Raw genomic sequence first — 16,397 nt, forward strand, 5'->3', positions numbered from 1 at the left:
TTAGATCATTAGGGGTACTTAAACAGCAAGTAGCATTTTTTTTAAAAAACAGGAAATTGAGGGCTATGGGGTGCTGATACAGAAGATTATGAGGCCTGGGACAGATCAGCCACAATCACATTGAATAGCCTGGCAGGCTGATTGGGCCAAGTGGCCTAATTCTGCTTCTACTTTCTTACATTTATTATGTGGAGGGATAATTTTCTGTTTGATGAGAGTCCCATTAAATCTTAATCCATCTGTTTCCTATCTGTTTCTTCCTCCCACCCACTACATCCCCAGCCCAACGAAGGGACAACAGGAAGAAATCCACACCAAGAGCAAAAACCCAAGGATCTACTTCCATTGGCAGCAAGAAATTTAATAGCCTAATTCATATGATGTTTGGTGGAGTCAGCACAAGCAATGCAACATTTGCACATTCACACCAACTTCACTACTTAAATAAACAGATCATACTTTATAACACAGATGTTCAATTGTGGCAACCATTTTATACATATAATTTCAAATATATTAATAGTCTTCCCTCCTAGGAGGTTACTTCTAAATAGTGGCCACAGCAGCAAATTTGGTAGACCTTTTGCAAGCTTGGTAAATCATTGTGCCTGATGGTTTGCTAATATCCAGTCTGCCATCTCATATCATGCTTCCTGTTACCCTAGTTTCTTCAGGTGGTTCAAATGCACCTCTCTCACTCACTGTGTTCCCTTACATGATCATAGCTCCATCCCATGCATTTGAGCATAGGGCATGCTACCTGGCTGAAAATTGCCAAATGAGTCATAGGAATCCAAGCAAGAAGCACCAATTACTCGAACTATCATATACATCCTCCAACTCAGATCCTGCTACTTTCCAGATTGTAGTTCAGAGATGAAGTCAGCTCATGATGAATTGCCAGCCATGAGTGGACAGGAGCCAGACCAAGAGGAAGGTGAGCCAATCCTGGGAGGGCGAAGTCACAGACTAGTTCTGTCATTATAGATGAAGACTTTGATGAGGCTGACTCTTGACCAAGGCCATTGAGAACATTGCATCTCATGATGAGACAGCGCAGTCCAAAACAAGGTACCTAGTCTAAGAGGAGAGACAAGGGGCTGCTGATGCTGGAATCTAGAGCAAAAAACAAATTGCTGGAAAAACTCAGCAGGTTGAGCAGCTTCTGTTTGGGGGGGGGGGGGGGGTGGAGGGCAGAGGGGAAGGAACTGTCGATGTTTCGGGTTGAGACCCTTCATCAGGACTGAGAATGGAGAGGGACGATAACATATAAAGAGGAGAGGGGGAGTGAGGCAGGGGCCAGTAAGTGATAGGTGGACCAAGAAGGGGTGAAGGATGACGGGCAGAAGCAGCCAGGTGGGGGGAGGGAAGGGTATAGGTGGAGAAAGCTGCTGGAGGGTAATAAGTGATGACACAAAAGGCTACCAGTGCTGCAATCTGATAAGGAAGATAATAATGGGAACCATGAAGGGAGAGATTGAGAGCATATGGAAACAGATTGCGGGGGGAGAGAAAGAAGAGATTGGGTGGGTAAAGTGTCTGGGTACCAGTAGGGTGAGGGGATGAAGATGGGTGATGGAGGAGGGGTATGTGAAAGGGGACAAAAATGGGAGCACCGGAGGTGGATTGGAAGGAGAGAGACAGAAAGGAAATTGGAAAATTCAATGATCATACCACTGGGTTGTAGAACTACCCAGGTGGAATACAACTATCAACTTCCTTACTACAAATGTGCTAAATGCGAAAGACTCAGGAGAGCTCAAACTTGTACATTATCAACAGCAGAAATGTATACTACCACCATTTGTAATCTCACATCCCTCACTCTTCTATAACAATCAAGCCAGGAAATCACAGAGTTCACTGAAATAAGTGTCCAAAATGTGCTGGAATCAACACCAGGCATACCTAAAATAGGTGCCAACCTTATAAATCTGCAACATAAGATTAAATGCAGGCTAAAGACTAAAAGCAGCATGTAATAAATAGAGCTAAGCAACCATACAACCAACAAATCAGATCAAATTCTGCAGTAATGCTTCATCTAATCAAACAACTAATGGGTGGAGTAGTAGTATGTGGCTCCAAGCATATTCCTAGCCTCAACAATGGTGGGACCCAGCACACAAGTGGCAAAGGAAGGGCTGAGGCTTTTACAACCATGTTTGATTAGAGGTGCCAAATGGATGATCCATTTTAAGACTCCTCCTGGGATCCCTAATCTTCCTGCAATTTGATTCCTTCCACAGAACATCAAGAAATGGTTGCAAGCACAGGTACAACAAAGGCTGTGGAATCAGACAACTTCCAAGCTGTAGTATTGAAGATTCACACTCCAGAATTAAATGTGTTGTGACCCCAGTTATTCCAGTACACTTATTGCTACACTGTCATCTTTCTAAAAATGGAAACACTGCCCAGGCATGTCACAAAAAAAAACAGAACAAATTCAGGTTATTACCACCTAGTCTACTCTCAAATACTAGGGAAGTAATGGAAAGTGTTGTCTACAATGCTATCAGGTTGCAGCAATTTGCCAATAACCTCTCACTAATGCCTGTTTTAGGTTTTGTCGTAATCGCTTGGTTCCAGATCTCATCACAGGTTTAGTCTAAGTATGGAACAAAGAGGTGAATTCCAGAAGTGAGGTGAAAATGCCTGCCAATGGCATCAAGGAAAAATCTGACGGGGTGCAGCATTACAGAGCTCTGGTAAAACAAGTCAATGGGCATGAAGGACAAAACACTCTTATTGCTGCAGTCATACCTTGCACAAAGGAAGATGGTTGTGGTTACAAGAAGTCAGGATGTCACTGCCGTAGTTCTTCAGGGCAGTGCCCTAAGCACAAAGATCTTGAACTGCTTCATCGATCATAAGGTCTGAAGTGGGGATGTTCACTGATGATTACACAATTCTACTCAAAACCCTTCAACAAATGAAGCAGCCCATGCCTGTAGGTAACAAGCATCCTAGGCATCACAATTGACCGGAAATTCAAACAGGATCAACCAAATAATTACTAAAGCTTACAAGAACAGGAAGTATCCTGCAGTCAGTGACTCATCTCCTGACACCCCAAAGCCTTTTCACCACGTACAAAGCACAAGTCAGGAGAATGATGGAATACTTTTTAAATTGCTTGGATGGGTACAGCTCCAACAACACTCAAAAGGTTTCAAAGCCATCCAAGACAAAGTAACCATCTTAAATGCTGCCCTATTGACCAACCTAAACATTCATTCCTTCCTTCATTGGTAGACTATGGACACTGCGTATCATCTATAAAATGCACTGCAATGACTTAGCCTACGCACTTTACAAACTGGTGACCTCTACCATTAAGGACAAGGGCTGCAGGTACATGGAATGCCCTCACCGTAAGTTACAATCATGCTGACTTGGAAATATATAATCATTCCTTCATTATTGGTGGGTTTATATTCTATAACTTTGTACCCCACAACACTAAAAGCTCCATCATCAGAAAGACTGTAGTAATTCAAGAAGGTGGCTCTACTTCAGCTTCTCATTAGTGATTAGGTATGGGCAAGAAAGCTGCAACACTCACATCCCAACAAAAGAATAAATAAAACAAGTAGGTGAGAATACTGCAGATGCACCAAAGTTTTCTTAAATCAGGAATTGCTTATTTAGATTGGAAAATTGTGAATGCCATTCTACTTTGTAAGAAAGGTGAAAGAGGGGAACTGTGAAATTGTAGACCAAATAATCTAAAATAAATTCTTGGAAAATTACTAGAGTCGAGAATTGAGTGACTGAATTCCTTGGATTTTTTTTTTTGCTGATCAGAGACCACTAATGTGGATTTTTAAAAGATAGTTTGGTTATGCCCAATGAACTGGATTGAGCTTTCTGAAGAGCTGATTAGGTAGTGTTCAGAGGAATGCATATGGTTTGCTCTTTATATGTACCTCCAGATCACAGGGGGAGGGGGGGAGAGAGGGGGGGGGGGAAGAGAGAGAATGTCCTCCCCCCTCCCCCCAAGTTTACAGACATTGATCTGCACATTAACATATCCTGAGATAGCTTGGAGGAGACAAGCCCTGTATATCATGGGTGTCTGCGGGAGAAACAAAGAGGGACTGGCAGGATTCCATCACCAGACCTCCTCTCCTCTCAGCATTTGAAAAGCATCATTCCCTTTGCAACTCCCCGGTCTGCTCTCCCCGGTCACCTACTAATGTAATGATATTGAGTGTGCTGTCCAAGAGCTCTAAACTTAAGTCAAGACTAAGTTTTATCTGGCTTAAGTATCTATGAGTACCATCACTATAGGGAGATTATACTGTATCAACCTACACTTTAAGGACTAGTTTACTTCACTACTTTAGTCTCTACAGAAAGATCTAGCTGTCAATAATCACGATTTTGAGCAGTGGGTCCCTCCCCCCCAATCAAGGAGAAGATACTTCCAGCTAATGATGCAGTTTAAACACAGCTTATTTTAAGTGAGACATGTTTCATGCTAATAAGCAATTCTCAACAACGACTTGTAACTTACAAAGGATTTCCAAACACAAGTACAATACTTACAAGCTAAAAAGTCCTATCAACAAGTTGAACAAATCATCCATCGCAAAAGCCAAAGGCTGAGGAATGAATTCTAGGTCTTCCTTCTGTAACCCCTTTTCTCTGTCATTCCCCCTTACCCAGACTGCTTTCTAACATTTATACTGTTTTTTTCACTGAGTTGACATCATTGGTATGTGATATTTTCTCACCCACATTTTCAGGCCGGGTGACTGGAGTGTTTAATTAAGTAAACAGGACTCAATATCAAATTATCCAATTTTAAATAACTTGCTCTTTTTTCCTGTTTGTATTATGAACGTCCAATTTTACCTGCTATCCATCCCTTCCTTTTCTTTCATTGTATATTCTGGCTATGAAAAGTGCAGGAAAAAATTAAATAGCCTTCCAAAATTTGTTAAGAATAGCGTCCTGACACTTAGAACAGAATCTCACACATGCAGCCTTGTAACTGACATAGGTGCCTGTGTGGGAGTTGTGGTCTGAGAATTGTAAGTAGTGTAAGTGTCTATCTTACCCAACCATCCTTGCATACTTCTCACTAATACAACCTTCCTCAGCAGCTCACACAGCTCAAAGCAGTCACAAAAACTAATCCAATCATGTTATTAGAGGACTTTGATATTAACTTTCCCATTTGTCTTCCAGAATAAGTTCAGCCACAAACATGAGTGACAGCCTTCCAGTCTCAAAGGCTCACCAAGTTGAAGGTCCACACAAACTGTAACTCCAGCTGTACTTGAGGATTCATGGATATAGAAGGCGAGCAAGCATCAACAGTATTTTTTCCATACCTTCTTCCTTCATAGCAATCAATGCATCTGCTAGGCACTCCACACAGTGCCATGTGTTTTCCATGACAATACTCGCCATTTATCACTACAGAGTGTCAGAAGTTAACAAGAAAAAAAAGGAAGACATATCATGGCACCTGACACCACTAAGCTCCTGCTCAGATACCAGCACTATGAGGTTTCAATGGGCTAGAGGACTGCAGTTTACATGAAGAGACACCTGGTGCTAGCAGATTGCAAGTAAACAATGCGTTTAGGCTCCCCAGAAAGCAAAGCTGCACATCAACCCTGTCTGGATGATTTGGATAAGAACTACAAATAGGAAACATACAGGAAGGCTGCAGCGAAATCTTGTCAAAATGTATCAGCTGGTCTGTCTGACAGAATGCAAGAGATGTTATGGGTGAATCTGTCTGGATGGCACACAAAACAAAGCTTTTCACTGTATCTCGGTACACATGACAATAATAAACCAATACCAACTCTGGAAGTTTATGCACAGCCACAGATACACATTTCTAAACAGCAAATGGTATGAATTAGTGGCCTGGTGGAATTAACACTCCAACAGGACAGCCACTGATGAAGCAGGTTTCTGCTTCCACTGAATAGAAATGGAGATCACTGAGTGAAACTAAGTACTCGTACCTTAGTGAAGTCTGCTTCAAACAGAGCTCTGCTTACCGTAACCTGTAATCAAACTAGTTCTGAAAAAGCATAAAGGTGCTAGCAAGGAAAAAATTGCTTCTGTATGAAAGAGCTAAATTTTAGGTAACTGTAATTACACTTTGCAAGTTTTCTTTAGCATTAGTGCTTTTAGATTTGTTCATTAAGATGTTTTTGTTCAAATCTTTAGAGCCTAATCACTTTAATGAAACATGTAGATAATGTGACATGGGTGACTTTAGAAACATGACATTAAACATAGTGCAATAGTCTTTGTGCAGTCTTTACCTTCCATTTATTTACTGAATATGTTTAAAAATGTATAGGATATAAATAGCATTTAAACAGAATGATTTTGTAGGTCACTGTTTTGAACCAATATATGCAGATTCTGGCATTTCCCCTTCAACAATAAAATGGAACTGCTGCAAACATGAAGTGAATTTTTCAGGCAATGTGTCAGCACTGTCAGGAGTCAATATTACTGCCACTTACCCTCATCATCTTGTTATGACCTTTATTGTTTTGTGAGCATAATCCTTCACCTCACGCGAGAGAAGCATTTATTACAGGACCTTTCTTTGGTCCTGAACCATTGGTGATGTTTTGTTAGAAAGCCAGATATCTTTATTAGTTACATGTACATCGAAACACACAGTGAAATACATCTTTTGCATAGAGTGTTCTGGGGGGAGCCCGCAAGTGTCGCCACGCTTCCGGCACCAATATAGCATGCCCACAACTTCCTAACCCGTACATCTTCGGAATGTGGGAGGGAACCGGAGCACCGAGAGGAAACCCATGCAGACACAGGGAGCATGTACAAACTCCTCACAGACAGTGACGGGAATTGAACCCGGGTCGCTGGCGCTGTAATAGCGTTACACTAACTGCTACACCGCCGTGCCTGCCAGACAATAATAAAATGGAGCTCTAGAGATAATGATATTCTGATAGCTAGGTCTTTTTCAATGCTCTGCCTTCAAACCTTGCAAGTAAGACAGCATCAAACTCCACACTACCCTACATTTGGAAAGTTGACAGCAAAGTCGAAGGTTGTGTGGCTTGCAATCCTCATCATACACATTCGTGGTACTGCTGAAGGTCAAGTTTTCGGCCACCTGTTTTGTATAGTACTACTTTATAGTAATGTGCTTGATTGTGCAATATTGATTGGTCAAGGTCAAAGATCATTACAGGGTCTTATATCTCACTGAACTGTCTTAAAAAATTCCTTTGGCTCAATGCTTTGGCCTGATAACTGATAAAAGTGTATGGCAATGCAGCTATGAAGTCTGCTGTGACTTAGTTGAGAGTATGGCAGGCTTACAGAGCACTACAATAGGTAGTTATGTGACTGTTAATCCCATGTCAGGAGACTTTAATTACAGAATTTCTGGTGGGACCATCTAGGAGATCTCTGGGAAATTACTACCTCCACCACCAGCATACAATACGGTTGCTTACTCAGCTTATTCCAACAGCATCTCCTGAACCTACAATTTCCACCACCCCTATGGCAGCAGAAACCTGAGAATGTCATCACCTGTAGGTCCCTCCCACACCGCCTTCCCCACAAAGTGCCACACAAAATCAGCCAACTCCCTCTGAAACTTTGGGAAACCAGCAAATTTCACAAATTTATGGTCATTCTTTCTAATGATTGCTACTCAGCAAACTGGAAAGTATGGCACAAAATATCACTATCACCATCATCCCCAGAGTGAATTGGAGGCTAGAAGTTCAGAATGACAGTGACCAAGACCCATAAAAACAAATGAATTTAGACTGTAGTTTTGCTCATAGAAGATCACCATTCTCTGACTCAGGAAAATATAGCCTCCAAACACATTGCTCCTCAGAGAACCCTAAATGTTCTAGGGAAATAGACTCTACAGACAAGTCCTTTTCCCCAATTTCCATAGGATACTGGGCACATCTACCATCTCCAATACATGTTCTGCAGCTCCAGCTATTGTAATACACATAGTAGGACCACCACAGAAGCAATAATAGCCAAAATAAATGGAGGAATGCAGTACATCTCACCTAAAGTACTATGCAGTCTACTCTTGAGTTGCTGCAGCAGACTGCAGAAGTGTCAACTGCCTTATGTGCCATATAAATAAACTGCAGCTACTGTAAATGTAGCTGAGATATATTTAATGAAAACAAGGCTCTCTGAGTACGCAATGATGGAAAAACATGACCCAATTTCATCTGACAATGCAACAAATGAGAATTACACAAGAGTTGACGTCATTCAGTGCTGATCACACCCAGCAATTTCTATCACAATTTGTGATTTATATCAGGTTCTAAGTATCTTTCACAACTATCTTTTACAGAGAGCTAATATTCTACAAAAGCAGGCAGTGTCAAACCAAAGTACAGCATGAGCAATAATTAATAGTTGATTGCACAAATAAAAGTCTGATTCAACCTACCTGAAGGCAAAGTAATGAGAATGGAAAATGAGATAAAACAAAATGTGAATGTTTCCATGGTGACAGTGGTGCCTGCTTTACTTTAAAGCCCCCAAACACCACAGGTAGCACAAAGTGGTGTATTATATAATACATGCCTTTGGTTACTAATGCCTTTGGAGATTGTGACATCACATAATGTTATTATGTTACTGGCTTGCATCTCTTCAGTTTTAGCTATACTTTGCAGTTCAACTGACGTAACAATGTAACACTGTGACATCAAGATTTGATAGAACACAAATATGGAACACTTGAAGACGTTCAAACAAGAGAACAAAAAGATAAGTTTTCATCAATTTTGGCAAAATACTGTCCTGTGAAATATTTAATAAGTGGTCACCAAATCTGGCCAAAGTATCTGTTTGTAGGCATTGTCTTGGTCTGATTTCAAAGTGCTGATGGTCTTGTCAGTAATACATTGAGATGTTCAGATCACCATAAATAGCAAGACTGAAGTTGGAATAGAATGGACAAATAATTAAAATTTATATTAATGAGTATACAAAGAAAATACATTAAGTATTTGAATACAGTTAATGTAACTAATTGCACACAATCATGCAAAATAATTGTGCTATATTGGAAATTTAAATTTGGACAAAGAGTACATTTTTAAACATATATTTAAGGAAGTTGGCTATCCCTAATAAAGACACGTTTTATTCATGATCCCTAAGCAAACTGCATTTGGTCAAAGTATGGTCACATTTCAATTAGACAGAGTTTGAGCATTTTGCTAATGCAACAATGAAGCAATGATAGTCCAAGTCAGGATGATGCACAACTTAGAGGGGAACTTACAAGTGGTGGTATTCCCAGCTGCCTGATACCCTTACACTTCAACTGATGGAACTAGTGAATGTTTCAGAGTTGTATAGTGTACCAGCTGAATTATCTTGGATGGACTGAGCTTCTTGAGCTGTACTTATTCAAATAGGTGGGGAATTTCCATCACATGTCTGTCATTATTTTGATTTTGATGATGGAAATGCTTTTGAGAACAAGAATGAGACACTCACGACAGAAAATCCAGTTTCAAGCCTTCTCTTATTCATGTGACTGACCCAATTAAGCTACTAGTTAATAATGATCATCCACCAATCCCTTCACTGCCCACCCCATTACTCTTGGTTCCTCCTTTCCTCTTGGTCATCTGTTTACAACTGGTAGCAAAGGTAGCCTTCCTTGTTGCTGAATGAGTATTCAGCTGTGCAAGATTAAAAGTGGATATTATTTAAAGCACTGACATCTAAAATAGCAATGCTGGCACCAGTTCAGCTTTGCATAATCTATTCTGCATGCTACTCTTAAATGTTAACTGCAATAAGGTGTCTATTAGGAATCTCAGTGTGTACATCCAAGAATGCATCAAACACTATTTTAAACCAATCTGGTACTTGCAGCACCCAAAAAACACTGATTGATTCTCCAGGTCTGTAGCATATTAATGGAGGTATTTTGTTTTACTCACAACTCAAACTTTTGTTTAAGCTTAATCAAATCTTTAAGATTAATTTCATCCTATAAGAGAAATTCATTTTATGCCATCCACCTTCCCCATCTTCTCTGTTACCTAAACTGATGTGTTTCTCTTTCTCAGTCGTAATGAGGAGTCCCAGACCTGAAGCATTAGCTGTTTCTCTTTCAGCAGATGCTGTCCGACTTGCTGAGTTTTATCCAGAATTTTGGCAAAGAATGGTTGCTGCACTTTAAGGTCCAGACATGGTAAAGATTTAGATGGAATATTGGTCTTTGGAGAGGGACTAAACAGTGGAAGAGGCTGAGTTAGACCATTGACTGGAAGCTAAAAGCCCTTTAGGTTGGATGTAGAAAGAAGCAAATTAAATTGAAAATGCAGAGTTGAAAAACGAAGGATCCAAAGGGGCACAAGTGACAGATAATAAAGAAACAAGGGAGAGAAGGTAGGAGTTGTATTAATACATCGATACTTGACATACTCGGACAGGATCAACAGCTACAGCTGAGTAGGAGGCCAAAGGCCCTCCCTTAATGACCAGGGTGGAGACAAGAATTCAGCATGGGGTGATAGAAAACTGGTACTCTCTGTCCCTACACTCTTGTTATAGAGTAACAGGTCCAGTTTCAGGAGTGTAGGGACCCAATAGCACCCTGCCTTTGTTGGGTACAAAGAGACACTGGACCACATGAAGGGGCCCCTTCCTTTCTGGAGGAAAAGCAGGCTCTCGTGAAGGACCTGCCCACTTTGAAACTGAAGTATGTCTGCTGAACTCTGGTAGTAACTGGTAGATAAAAACTGGCTGATAAAATCATGAAGAGCCCTGGATCCATGGACGTCCAGATAATGCAAGATAGAGTAGATAAGTTGAAAGATACCCTCAAGCACCTGCTGAAGACCAAGAATGCAATAACGCAGGAGAGAGCTATCCTATTTCAGGAAAAGGCAAACGACCTCTGTCAAACAACATACAAACATATATTTGTCCACCACCAAGATTGAGCAGGCAGAGACTGGATGTCTGAGACACTTTCAGGCACTGGATGGTGGTCAATTAAGGCGTTTCATTTTATTTTTTCAAATATTGTCATGTTACATACTGTTACCTACTTGCCTCAATACTAACCTATGGAATGTTAAATTCTAATAAACATAACGGGAAAATATTTACAGCTGTGGATAAGTAAGGAAGTAACTGACCTGTTTACTATGATTCGAATAATCAAGGTAACCTACGAGACAAAATATACCTGTGAGATTAGTAACTTAAATTACTTCTTGCATGTAAAGCAAATGCTTTCGCTGGTTGTTCACGTGCCTGTATATACGCTTCATATTTTGGTCTCCAAACTGAACGGGCACTTGAAGCTCCTTCTCTCGCCAGTCGGCAGCAAAAATTCCCGCCAACAAGCGCCAATTCACAGCAGTAAAATGGCGGCGGCGGCACCAGCTCCGCGCGTCACACAGAAGGTGCTGAGCTGGCGGGGCCAATCAGAGTGCGGGGGCGGAGAGTCACGTGACACGGACGGTTGGGAATGGCGTGTTTTCCCGGGGCTTTAGTCGTGGCTCTGCTGGCGATGTTGTTTTCCTTCACAGGTATGGGCATCGCAGTGGGTTGTTGTAGAAGCGTGCAATATCAGTGGCAGTAGTTTTAGTCTCGGGGAACGTGTATAATGGATGATAGTGACTTATTTGTCCCTTATATGCAATATCAAAGCAGGAAAATGTCTTCACAGCTCCATTGTTTTTGAGGATATGATTGTCATTGGTGGTTCCTGTGGTGTAGCTCTGGGCGAGGTCGTTGCCTGGAAACACCTTCTGGAAGTGTGCAAACTTGGGTAGATCATGACATTTAACCAGCACAATGCCTATTTAACACCAACACAATAAAACAGGACCTCAACATTACTAATTAACGCCCTATCTTAACATGGTTAAGTTTAACTCGTGTTCATCATTAGGAAGAAACTATTTGGGCAGGCCTGTGGGACTCAGCCCGTTAAATGGGTGCCAGTTCCAAGTACATTATTAACATGCCTCATCTGTGAGGTCAAATGTTCAGCTGTCAATCGCAAGCAGTGAGGGAACAGAAAAATTGGAAGATTTGAAGTGGACGCAGAACTGACAATTATAGTCTTAGGCAGTGGAGTACATATTTTGATTTGATTTTGAAGTTTGGGACTTCTTTCTAGGACGTGTTGCGGTCTCCTTCATTTCAATCCAGATCTCCCTCGCTGTCCTCTGCTTGTTCTGGTGTACAAGCATTGCACGTCACAAAAACCAGTCTCCCCTTCATGGATGCGACACTTCTCACTGCCTCGGTGTAACAGCCGTCATGACCAAAGACCTCTCTTCTCACCTCTGTCATTGGGCCGCAGATACAAAAGCCTGAAAACGTGTACAACCAGATTCAAGGACAGCTTCTGTCCTGCTATTACAACACTATTGAACAGACCTCTTGTATGTTAAGGTGGACTCTTGACTTCACAATCTATCATGTCATGGCCTTGCACCTTATTGTTTGCCTGCACTGCACTTTTGCTGTAACTGTAACACCATATTCTGCATTCTGTTATTGCCTTTCCCTTGTACTACCTCAATGTACTGATGTGATGAAATGATCTTTATAAATTGTATGCAAAACAAAGTTTTTCACTTTACCTTGGTAGATGTGACGATAATAACCCAATTTACATAATAGAACGTCTATTGCCTTCTATTCTTCTTGCTGGACTGGATGGAAGATGACAACATTTTTGCTAGACCTGGACAATGGGTACATTTAGCCACACACATTCAAACTCTACCTGTTGTAACTGGGATCCCACGTCCCTCTATTGCAACATCCTTTTTTCTTCCCTGGCAGCCGTGTCATTGCAGCTACCAAACTTCATATTGAAGGATGGATAATCTTGTAGTAATTGGTCTGTGGGGAAAAGTAATCATAACATAGAATTTCACATTGAGAGTGAGAAGCCTGGATCTAGAACTTAAGTGTCTTAAATAAAGGCAATTACAAAGGTATGCCAGCAGATGTGGGTGAAGTGGAAAGTAGATTTTAAAATAATAGATAATATATGCTTTTGAGAGTAAAAGACTTCAATGACTTATTCATCATGTGATCTAAGGGGGTAATCTTTGCTGATGCTGATTTAATGCCAGCATGGACCCGATAGAGTGATTCCTTTACATCCATTCTGCTCCATGTAAATTAAAGCTTGTGCGTGTATGTCCTCGCACATGCCCATCTCTTAGCATGTATGTTTGGGGACAGATGAATTGGTCATTAAATAAAAACAAGATGGTGGAAAAACTCAGCCGATCAGGCACCATCCGTGGAAAGAGAAACAGTTAATGTAATATCTGGAAAGACCGATTGTCCCCCTGGATGGTGGGAAGGTATGGGAAAGTACCATATATTGCCAATTGATAATCAGCGAATGAAAAGCAGACCAAGGAGTTGTGAAGGGAATGATCTATTTGAAATGCTGAAAGGGAAGGTGAGGGGTGTTTGCTGGTAGTACATAGTTGGGGTTGGCTAAAATTATGAAGGATGATTTGCTGAATGTGGAGGCTGCTGGAATAGGAGGTAAAGACCAGGGGAACTCTGTTTTTGCTCTGCCCAGGAGGAGAAGGGATGAGAGTATTGGTGTGTAAAGTAGATGAGATGTGGTCATAATTCTGAGCTTCCAGCTCTGTTTCTCTCTCCACAGATACTTCCTGGCCTGCTGAATATTATCAGTATTTTGGCTTTTTTCCATTTCAGATTAACAGCACGTGGAAATTTTTTGCTTTTTGCATTTTATTTTGGTGTTCGGTTGCTGTATAGGAGTGATACTTGTTTCAGAAGATCTCCTTTGCAGACACCTGACGAGAGCCCAACTATAGCTCTTGACTCACAGAGAACAAGCATCCTCTGGGTAATGTGCTCTTCTGACCTGTCAAAGGCTCTCTTTTGAGAACTGGCAGGATGTTTCCTACTGTTCTAATTATTGCATCAGCCATTGTTCATGAAGTAGCATTCCCTCAGTTGCAAACGTTCTGCATCTATTGTACGAGGCCCTTTTATGGGTGGATCCCAAGGCCACAGCTGTATGGCTAGGTGTCGCCAACCACACAATATTGAAACAATTGGTTAGTGCATGCGGAATGCTGACTCTTGCATGAGGGAGCCTCACTTTAAGAATTGCCTGGTCAAGACACTGTGTCCAGCATGCCATGCAGGATGCCACTCACTGAAAGTATGCAAATTGGTTAGATCATGACATCAATCAATCAATCATAATGCAGAGTTGATGCCAACACAATAAAATTGGATTTCAATATCTGAAAAAACTTACAATCCCTCAGTTGAACTTGTGCTCACCAGCAGGAAAGAGTTCATCCCCAATGCTATTTGGGCATGTCTGAGGGAATTGGCCCAATTAAATGAGTGTCAGCTCCAATTGTTGTGAACTAGTCTATGAGATTACTATAGTTAATCTATGAGATCAACTATCCAGATTTAACATGCTTAAAGTAGAAAAGCAATTTCTAGGCATTTATTTCTATCTTTTTTATAAAGAGTTCTGATGAAATGGCATCAATCTGAAGTGTTAAATTAATTTGTTTCTCCTCAAGCCTGACCCACTGACTACTTCTAGCATTCTTTTGTTCCCTTTGTCTTTTCTATTTGACTACCCTACCACCACAAGTGCAGCAGTTTGCTTTTTTTGGAATGCTGAATCAATGCATCTGCTGACGGAACTTATCGTGAGAAGTTCTGCAACACTCAACCAAGCTTTCAAAATTGATGATGGAGTGTTTTTTTATTGCATGACTATGCCATCATAAAGCCCAGCCCTGGGCATCAGTTTCATGGAAGCTAGCAGAAGATAAAGGAGGATGATAAGAAGGGAATGAAGCAAATGAGACCACCCCTTTCTGGTTGATTTGTCTTGCAATAATATTAGTAACTCCAGATAAACCACAATTCAATTCACCAAACTATATAATTGTCCTTCAGTAGGAACTTGCATGGACCCAAGCTTTGGGATATGTAGAACAGTCTTTCTATCAGCCTTAGTCTGGCCTCCTTCCTTGGCTTTTGGGGCCTCTGAAATGCTTAGTTCCTGATCCATGGCTTTGCCTCTTAGTTGACAGAGCCCTTTACTTTCAATTTATTTTTCGCTTTACTTTCCATTTATTTTTCTGTACCTCTGCTCTCACCTACTATCCTCCTGGTCAGAACATTGATAGAGTTTAACTGCTTCTTCCCTTCCACCATCCTTCACATTAATGGATCATCCTTTGCAATTTCTGCCAGCTCCAAGATTCCACACTGGACAGTTTCCCTTCCCTTCCATTTCAGAATTTCAAAGGGACTGTTTCCTTTGCAATTTTCTGGTCTGCACTGTTCCCATAGACTGCAATCCTTCTTACAACATTTCTCCTATGTAGCTGCAGGAGATGCAACACTTGTCCTTTCATCTCTTCCCTTCTGACCATCCAGTGACCCAAACAGCCCTTCATAGAGTAATAAAGCACAAAATCAGGCCCTTTGGCCCAACTCATCCTCACTGACCAAGATCCTATACAAGATAATTCCATTTGCCTGTATTTGGCCATATCCCACAAAACTTTCCTACCTATGTACTTGTTCAAATGTTTTTGAAACATTGCAATTGTGTCTGCCTCTACCACCTCCTCTGGCAGCTCGTTCCATATACCCACTATCCTCTGTGTGAAAAATTTGCCCCTTGGGTCCCTTTTCAATCTTTCCCCTCTCACCTTGAACCTCTGCCCACTAGTCTTAATCTCCCCTACCCTGGGAAAATTTCTGTGACTATCCATTTTATATGTGTCTATCGTGATTTTATAAACGTCTAAGGTCACTCCTCAGTCTCCTTCAATCCAGGGCTTTCCCTTTTCCTTAGTTGACAGAGCCCTTTACCATAATTCATTTATTTTCTGTATCTCTGCTCTCGCCCACTATCCTCCTAGTCAGAACATTGATAGAGTTTACCTGCTCCTCCCCTTCCACCCCACCATCCTTCACATGGATCATCCTTTGCAATTTCTGCCAGCTCCAAGATTCCACACTGTCTATCCATGTTGTCACTTTCAGGGAACCATGTATGTGTACTCCAAGGTGTCTCTGTTCAACGACACTTCCCAGGGTCCTGACATTCACTGTGTATGTCCTTGCCTGGTTTAACTTGTGCATTGCACTTGTCCGAGTTCAATTCCATGTGACCTTCCTTTTCCCACTTTCCTAGTTGATCAATATCCTGTTGTAACCTTAAACAACCATTTTCGCTGTCCACTATGCCACCAATTTTAGTGTCATCTGCAAACTTATCAATCATTCCAGGTGAAGCAGCAATTCACTTGCACTTCTTCCAAACTAATGCACTGTATTCAGTGTTGGTAATGTAGCAT

General features: G+C 41.3%; 2 protein-coding genes across 3 annotated transcripts in view; one reads left to right on the forward strand and one right to left on the reverse strand.

Moving 5' to 3' along the window:
- Window positions 1–11,203, reverse strand: part of LOC127582304 (uncharacterized) — a 204,348-nt gene extending 193,145 nt beyond the window's left edge. The window contains exon 1 of the mRNA XM_052037483.1: window positions 11,178–11,203. The gene's annotated coding sequence lies outside the window, so the exon portion shown is untranslated. The remainder of the gene's footprint in view (window positions 1–11,177) is intronic.
- Window positions 11,204–11,499: 296 nt separating this feature from the next.
- LOC127581958 (CD209 antigen-like protein D) overlaps window positions 11,500–16,397 on the forward strand; it is a 45,733-nt gene continuing 40,835 nt past the window's right edge. Inside the window, exon 1 of one of the 2 annotated variants that reach the window (XR_007958045.1) lies at window positions 11,500–11,573. Coding sequence is in view for 1 of the 2 variants with exons in the window: in XM_052036753.1 (XP_051892713.1) it covers window positions 11,555–11,573 (19 nt within the window). In the remaining variant the exon portion in view is untranslated. The remainder of the gene's footprint in view (window positions 11,574–16,397) is intronic. The other variant, XM_052036753.1, reaches the window with a different exon arrangement.

Source organism: Pristis pectinata, chromosome 23 (genome assembly GCF_009764475.1).
Source record: "Pristis pectinata isolate sPriPec2 chromosome 23, sPriPec2.1.pri, whole genome shotgun sequence".
NCBI classification, from domain to species: Eukaryota; Metazoa; Chordata; class Chondrichthyes; order Rhinopristiformes; family Pristidae; genus Pristis; species Pristis pectinata.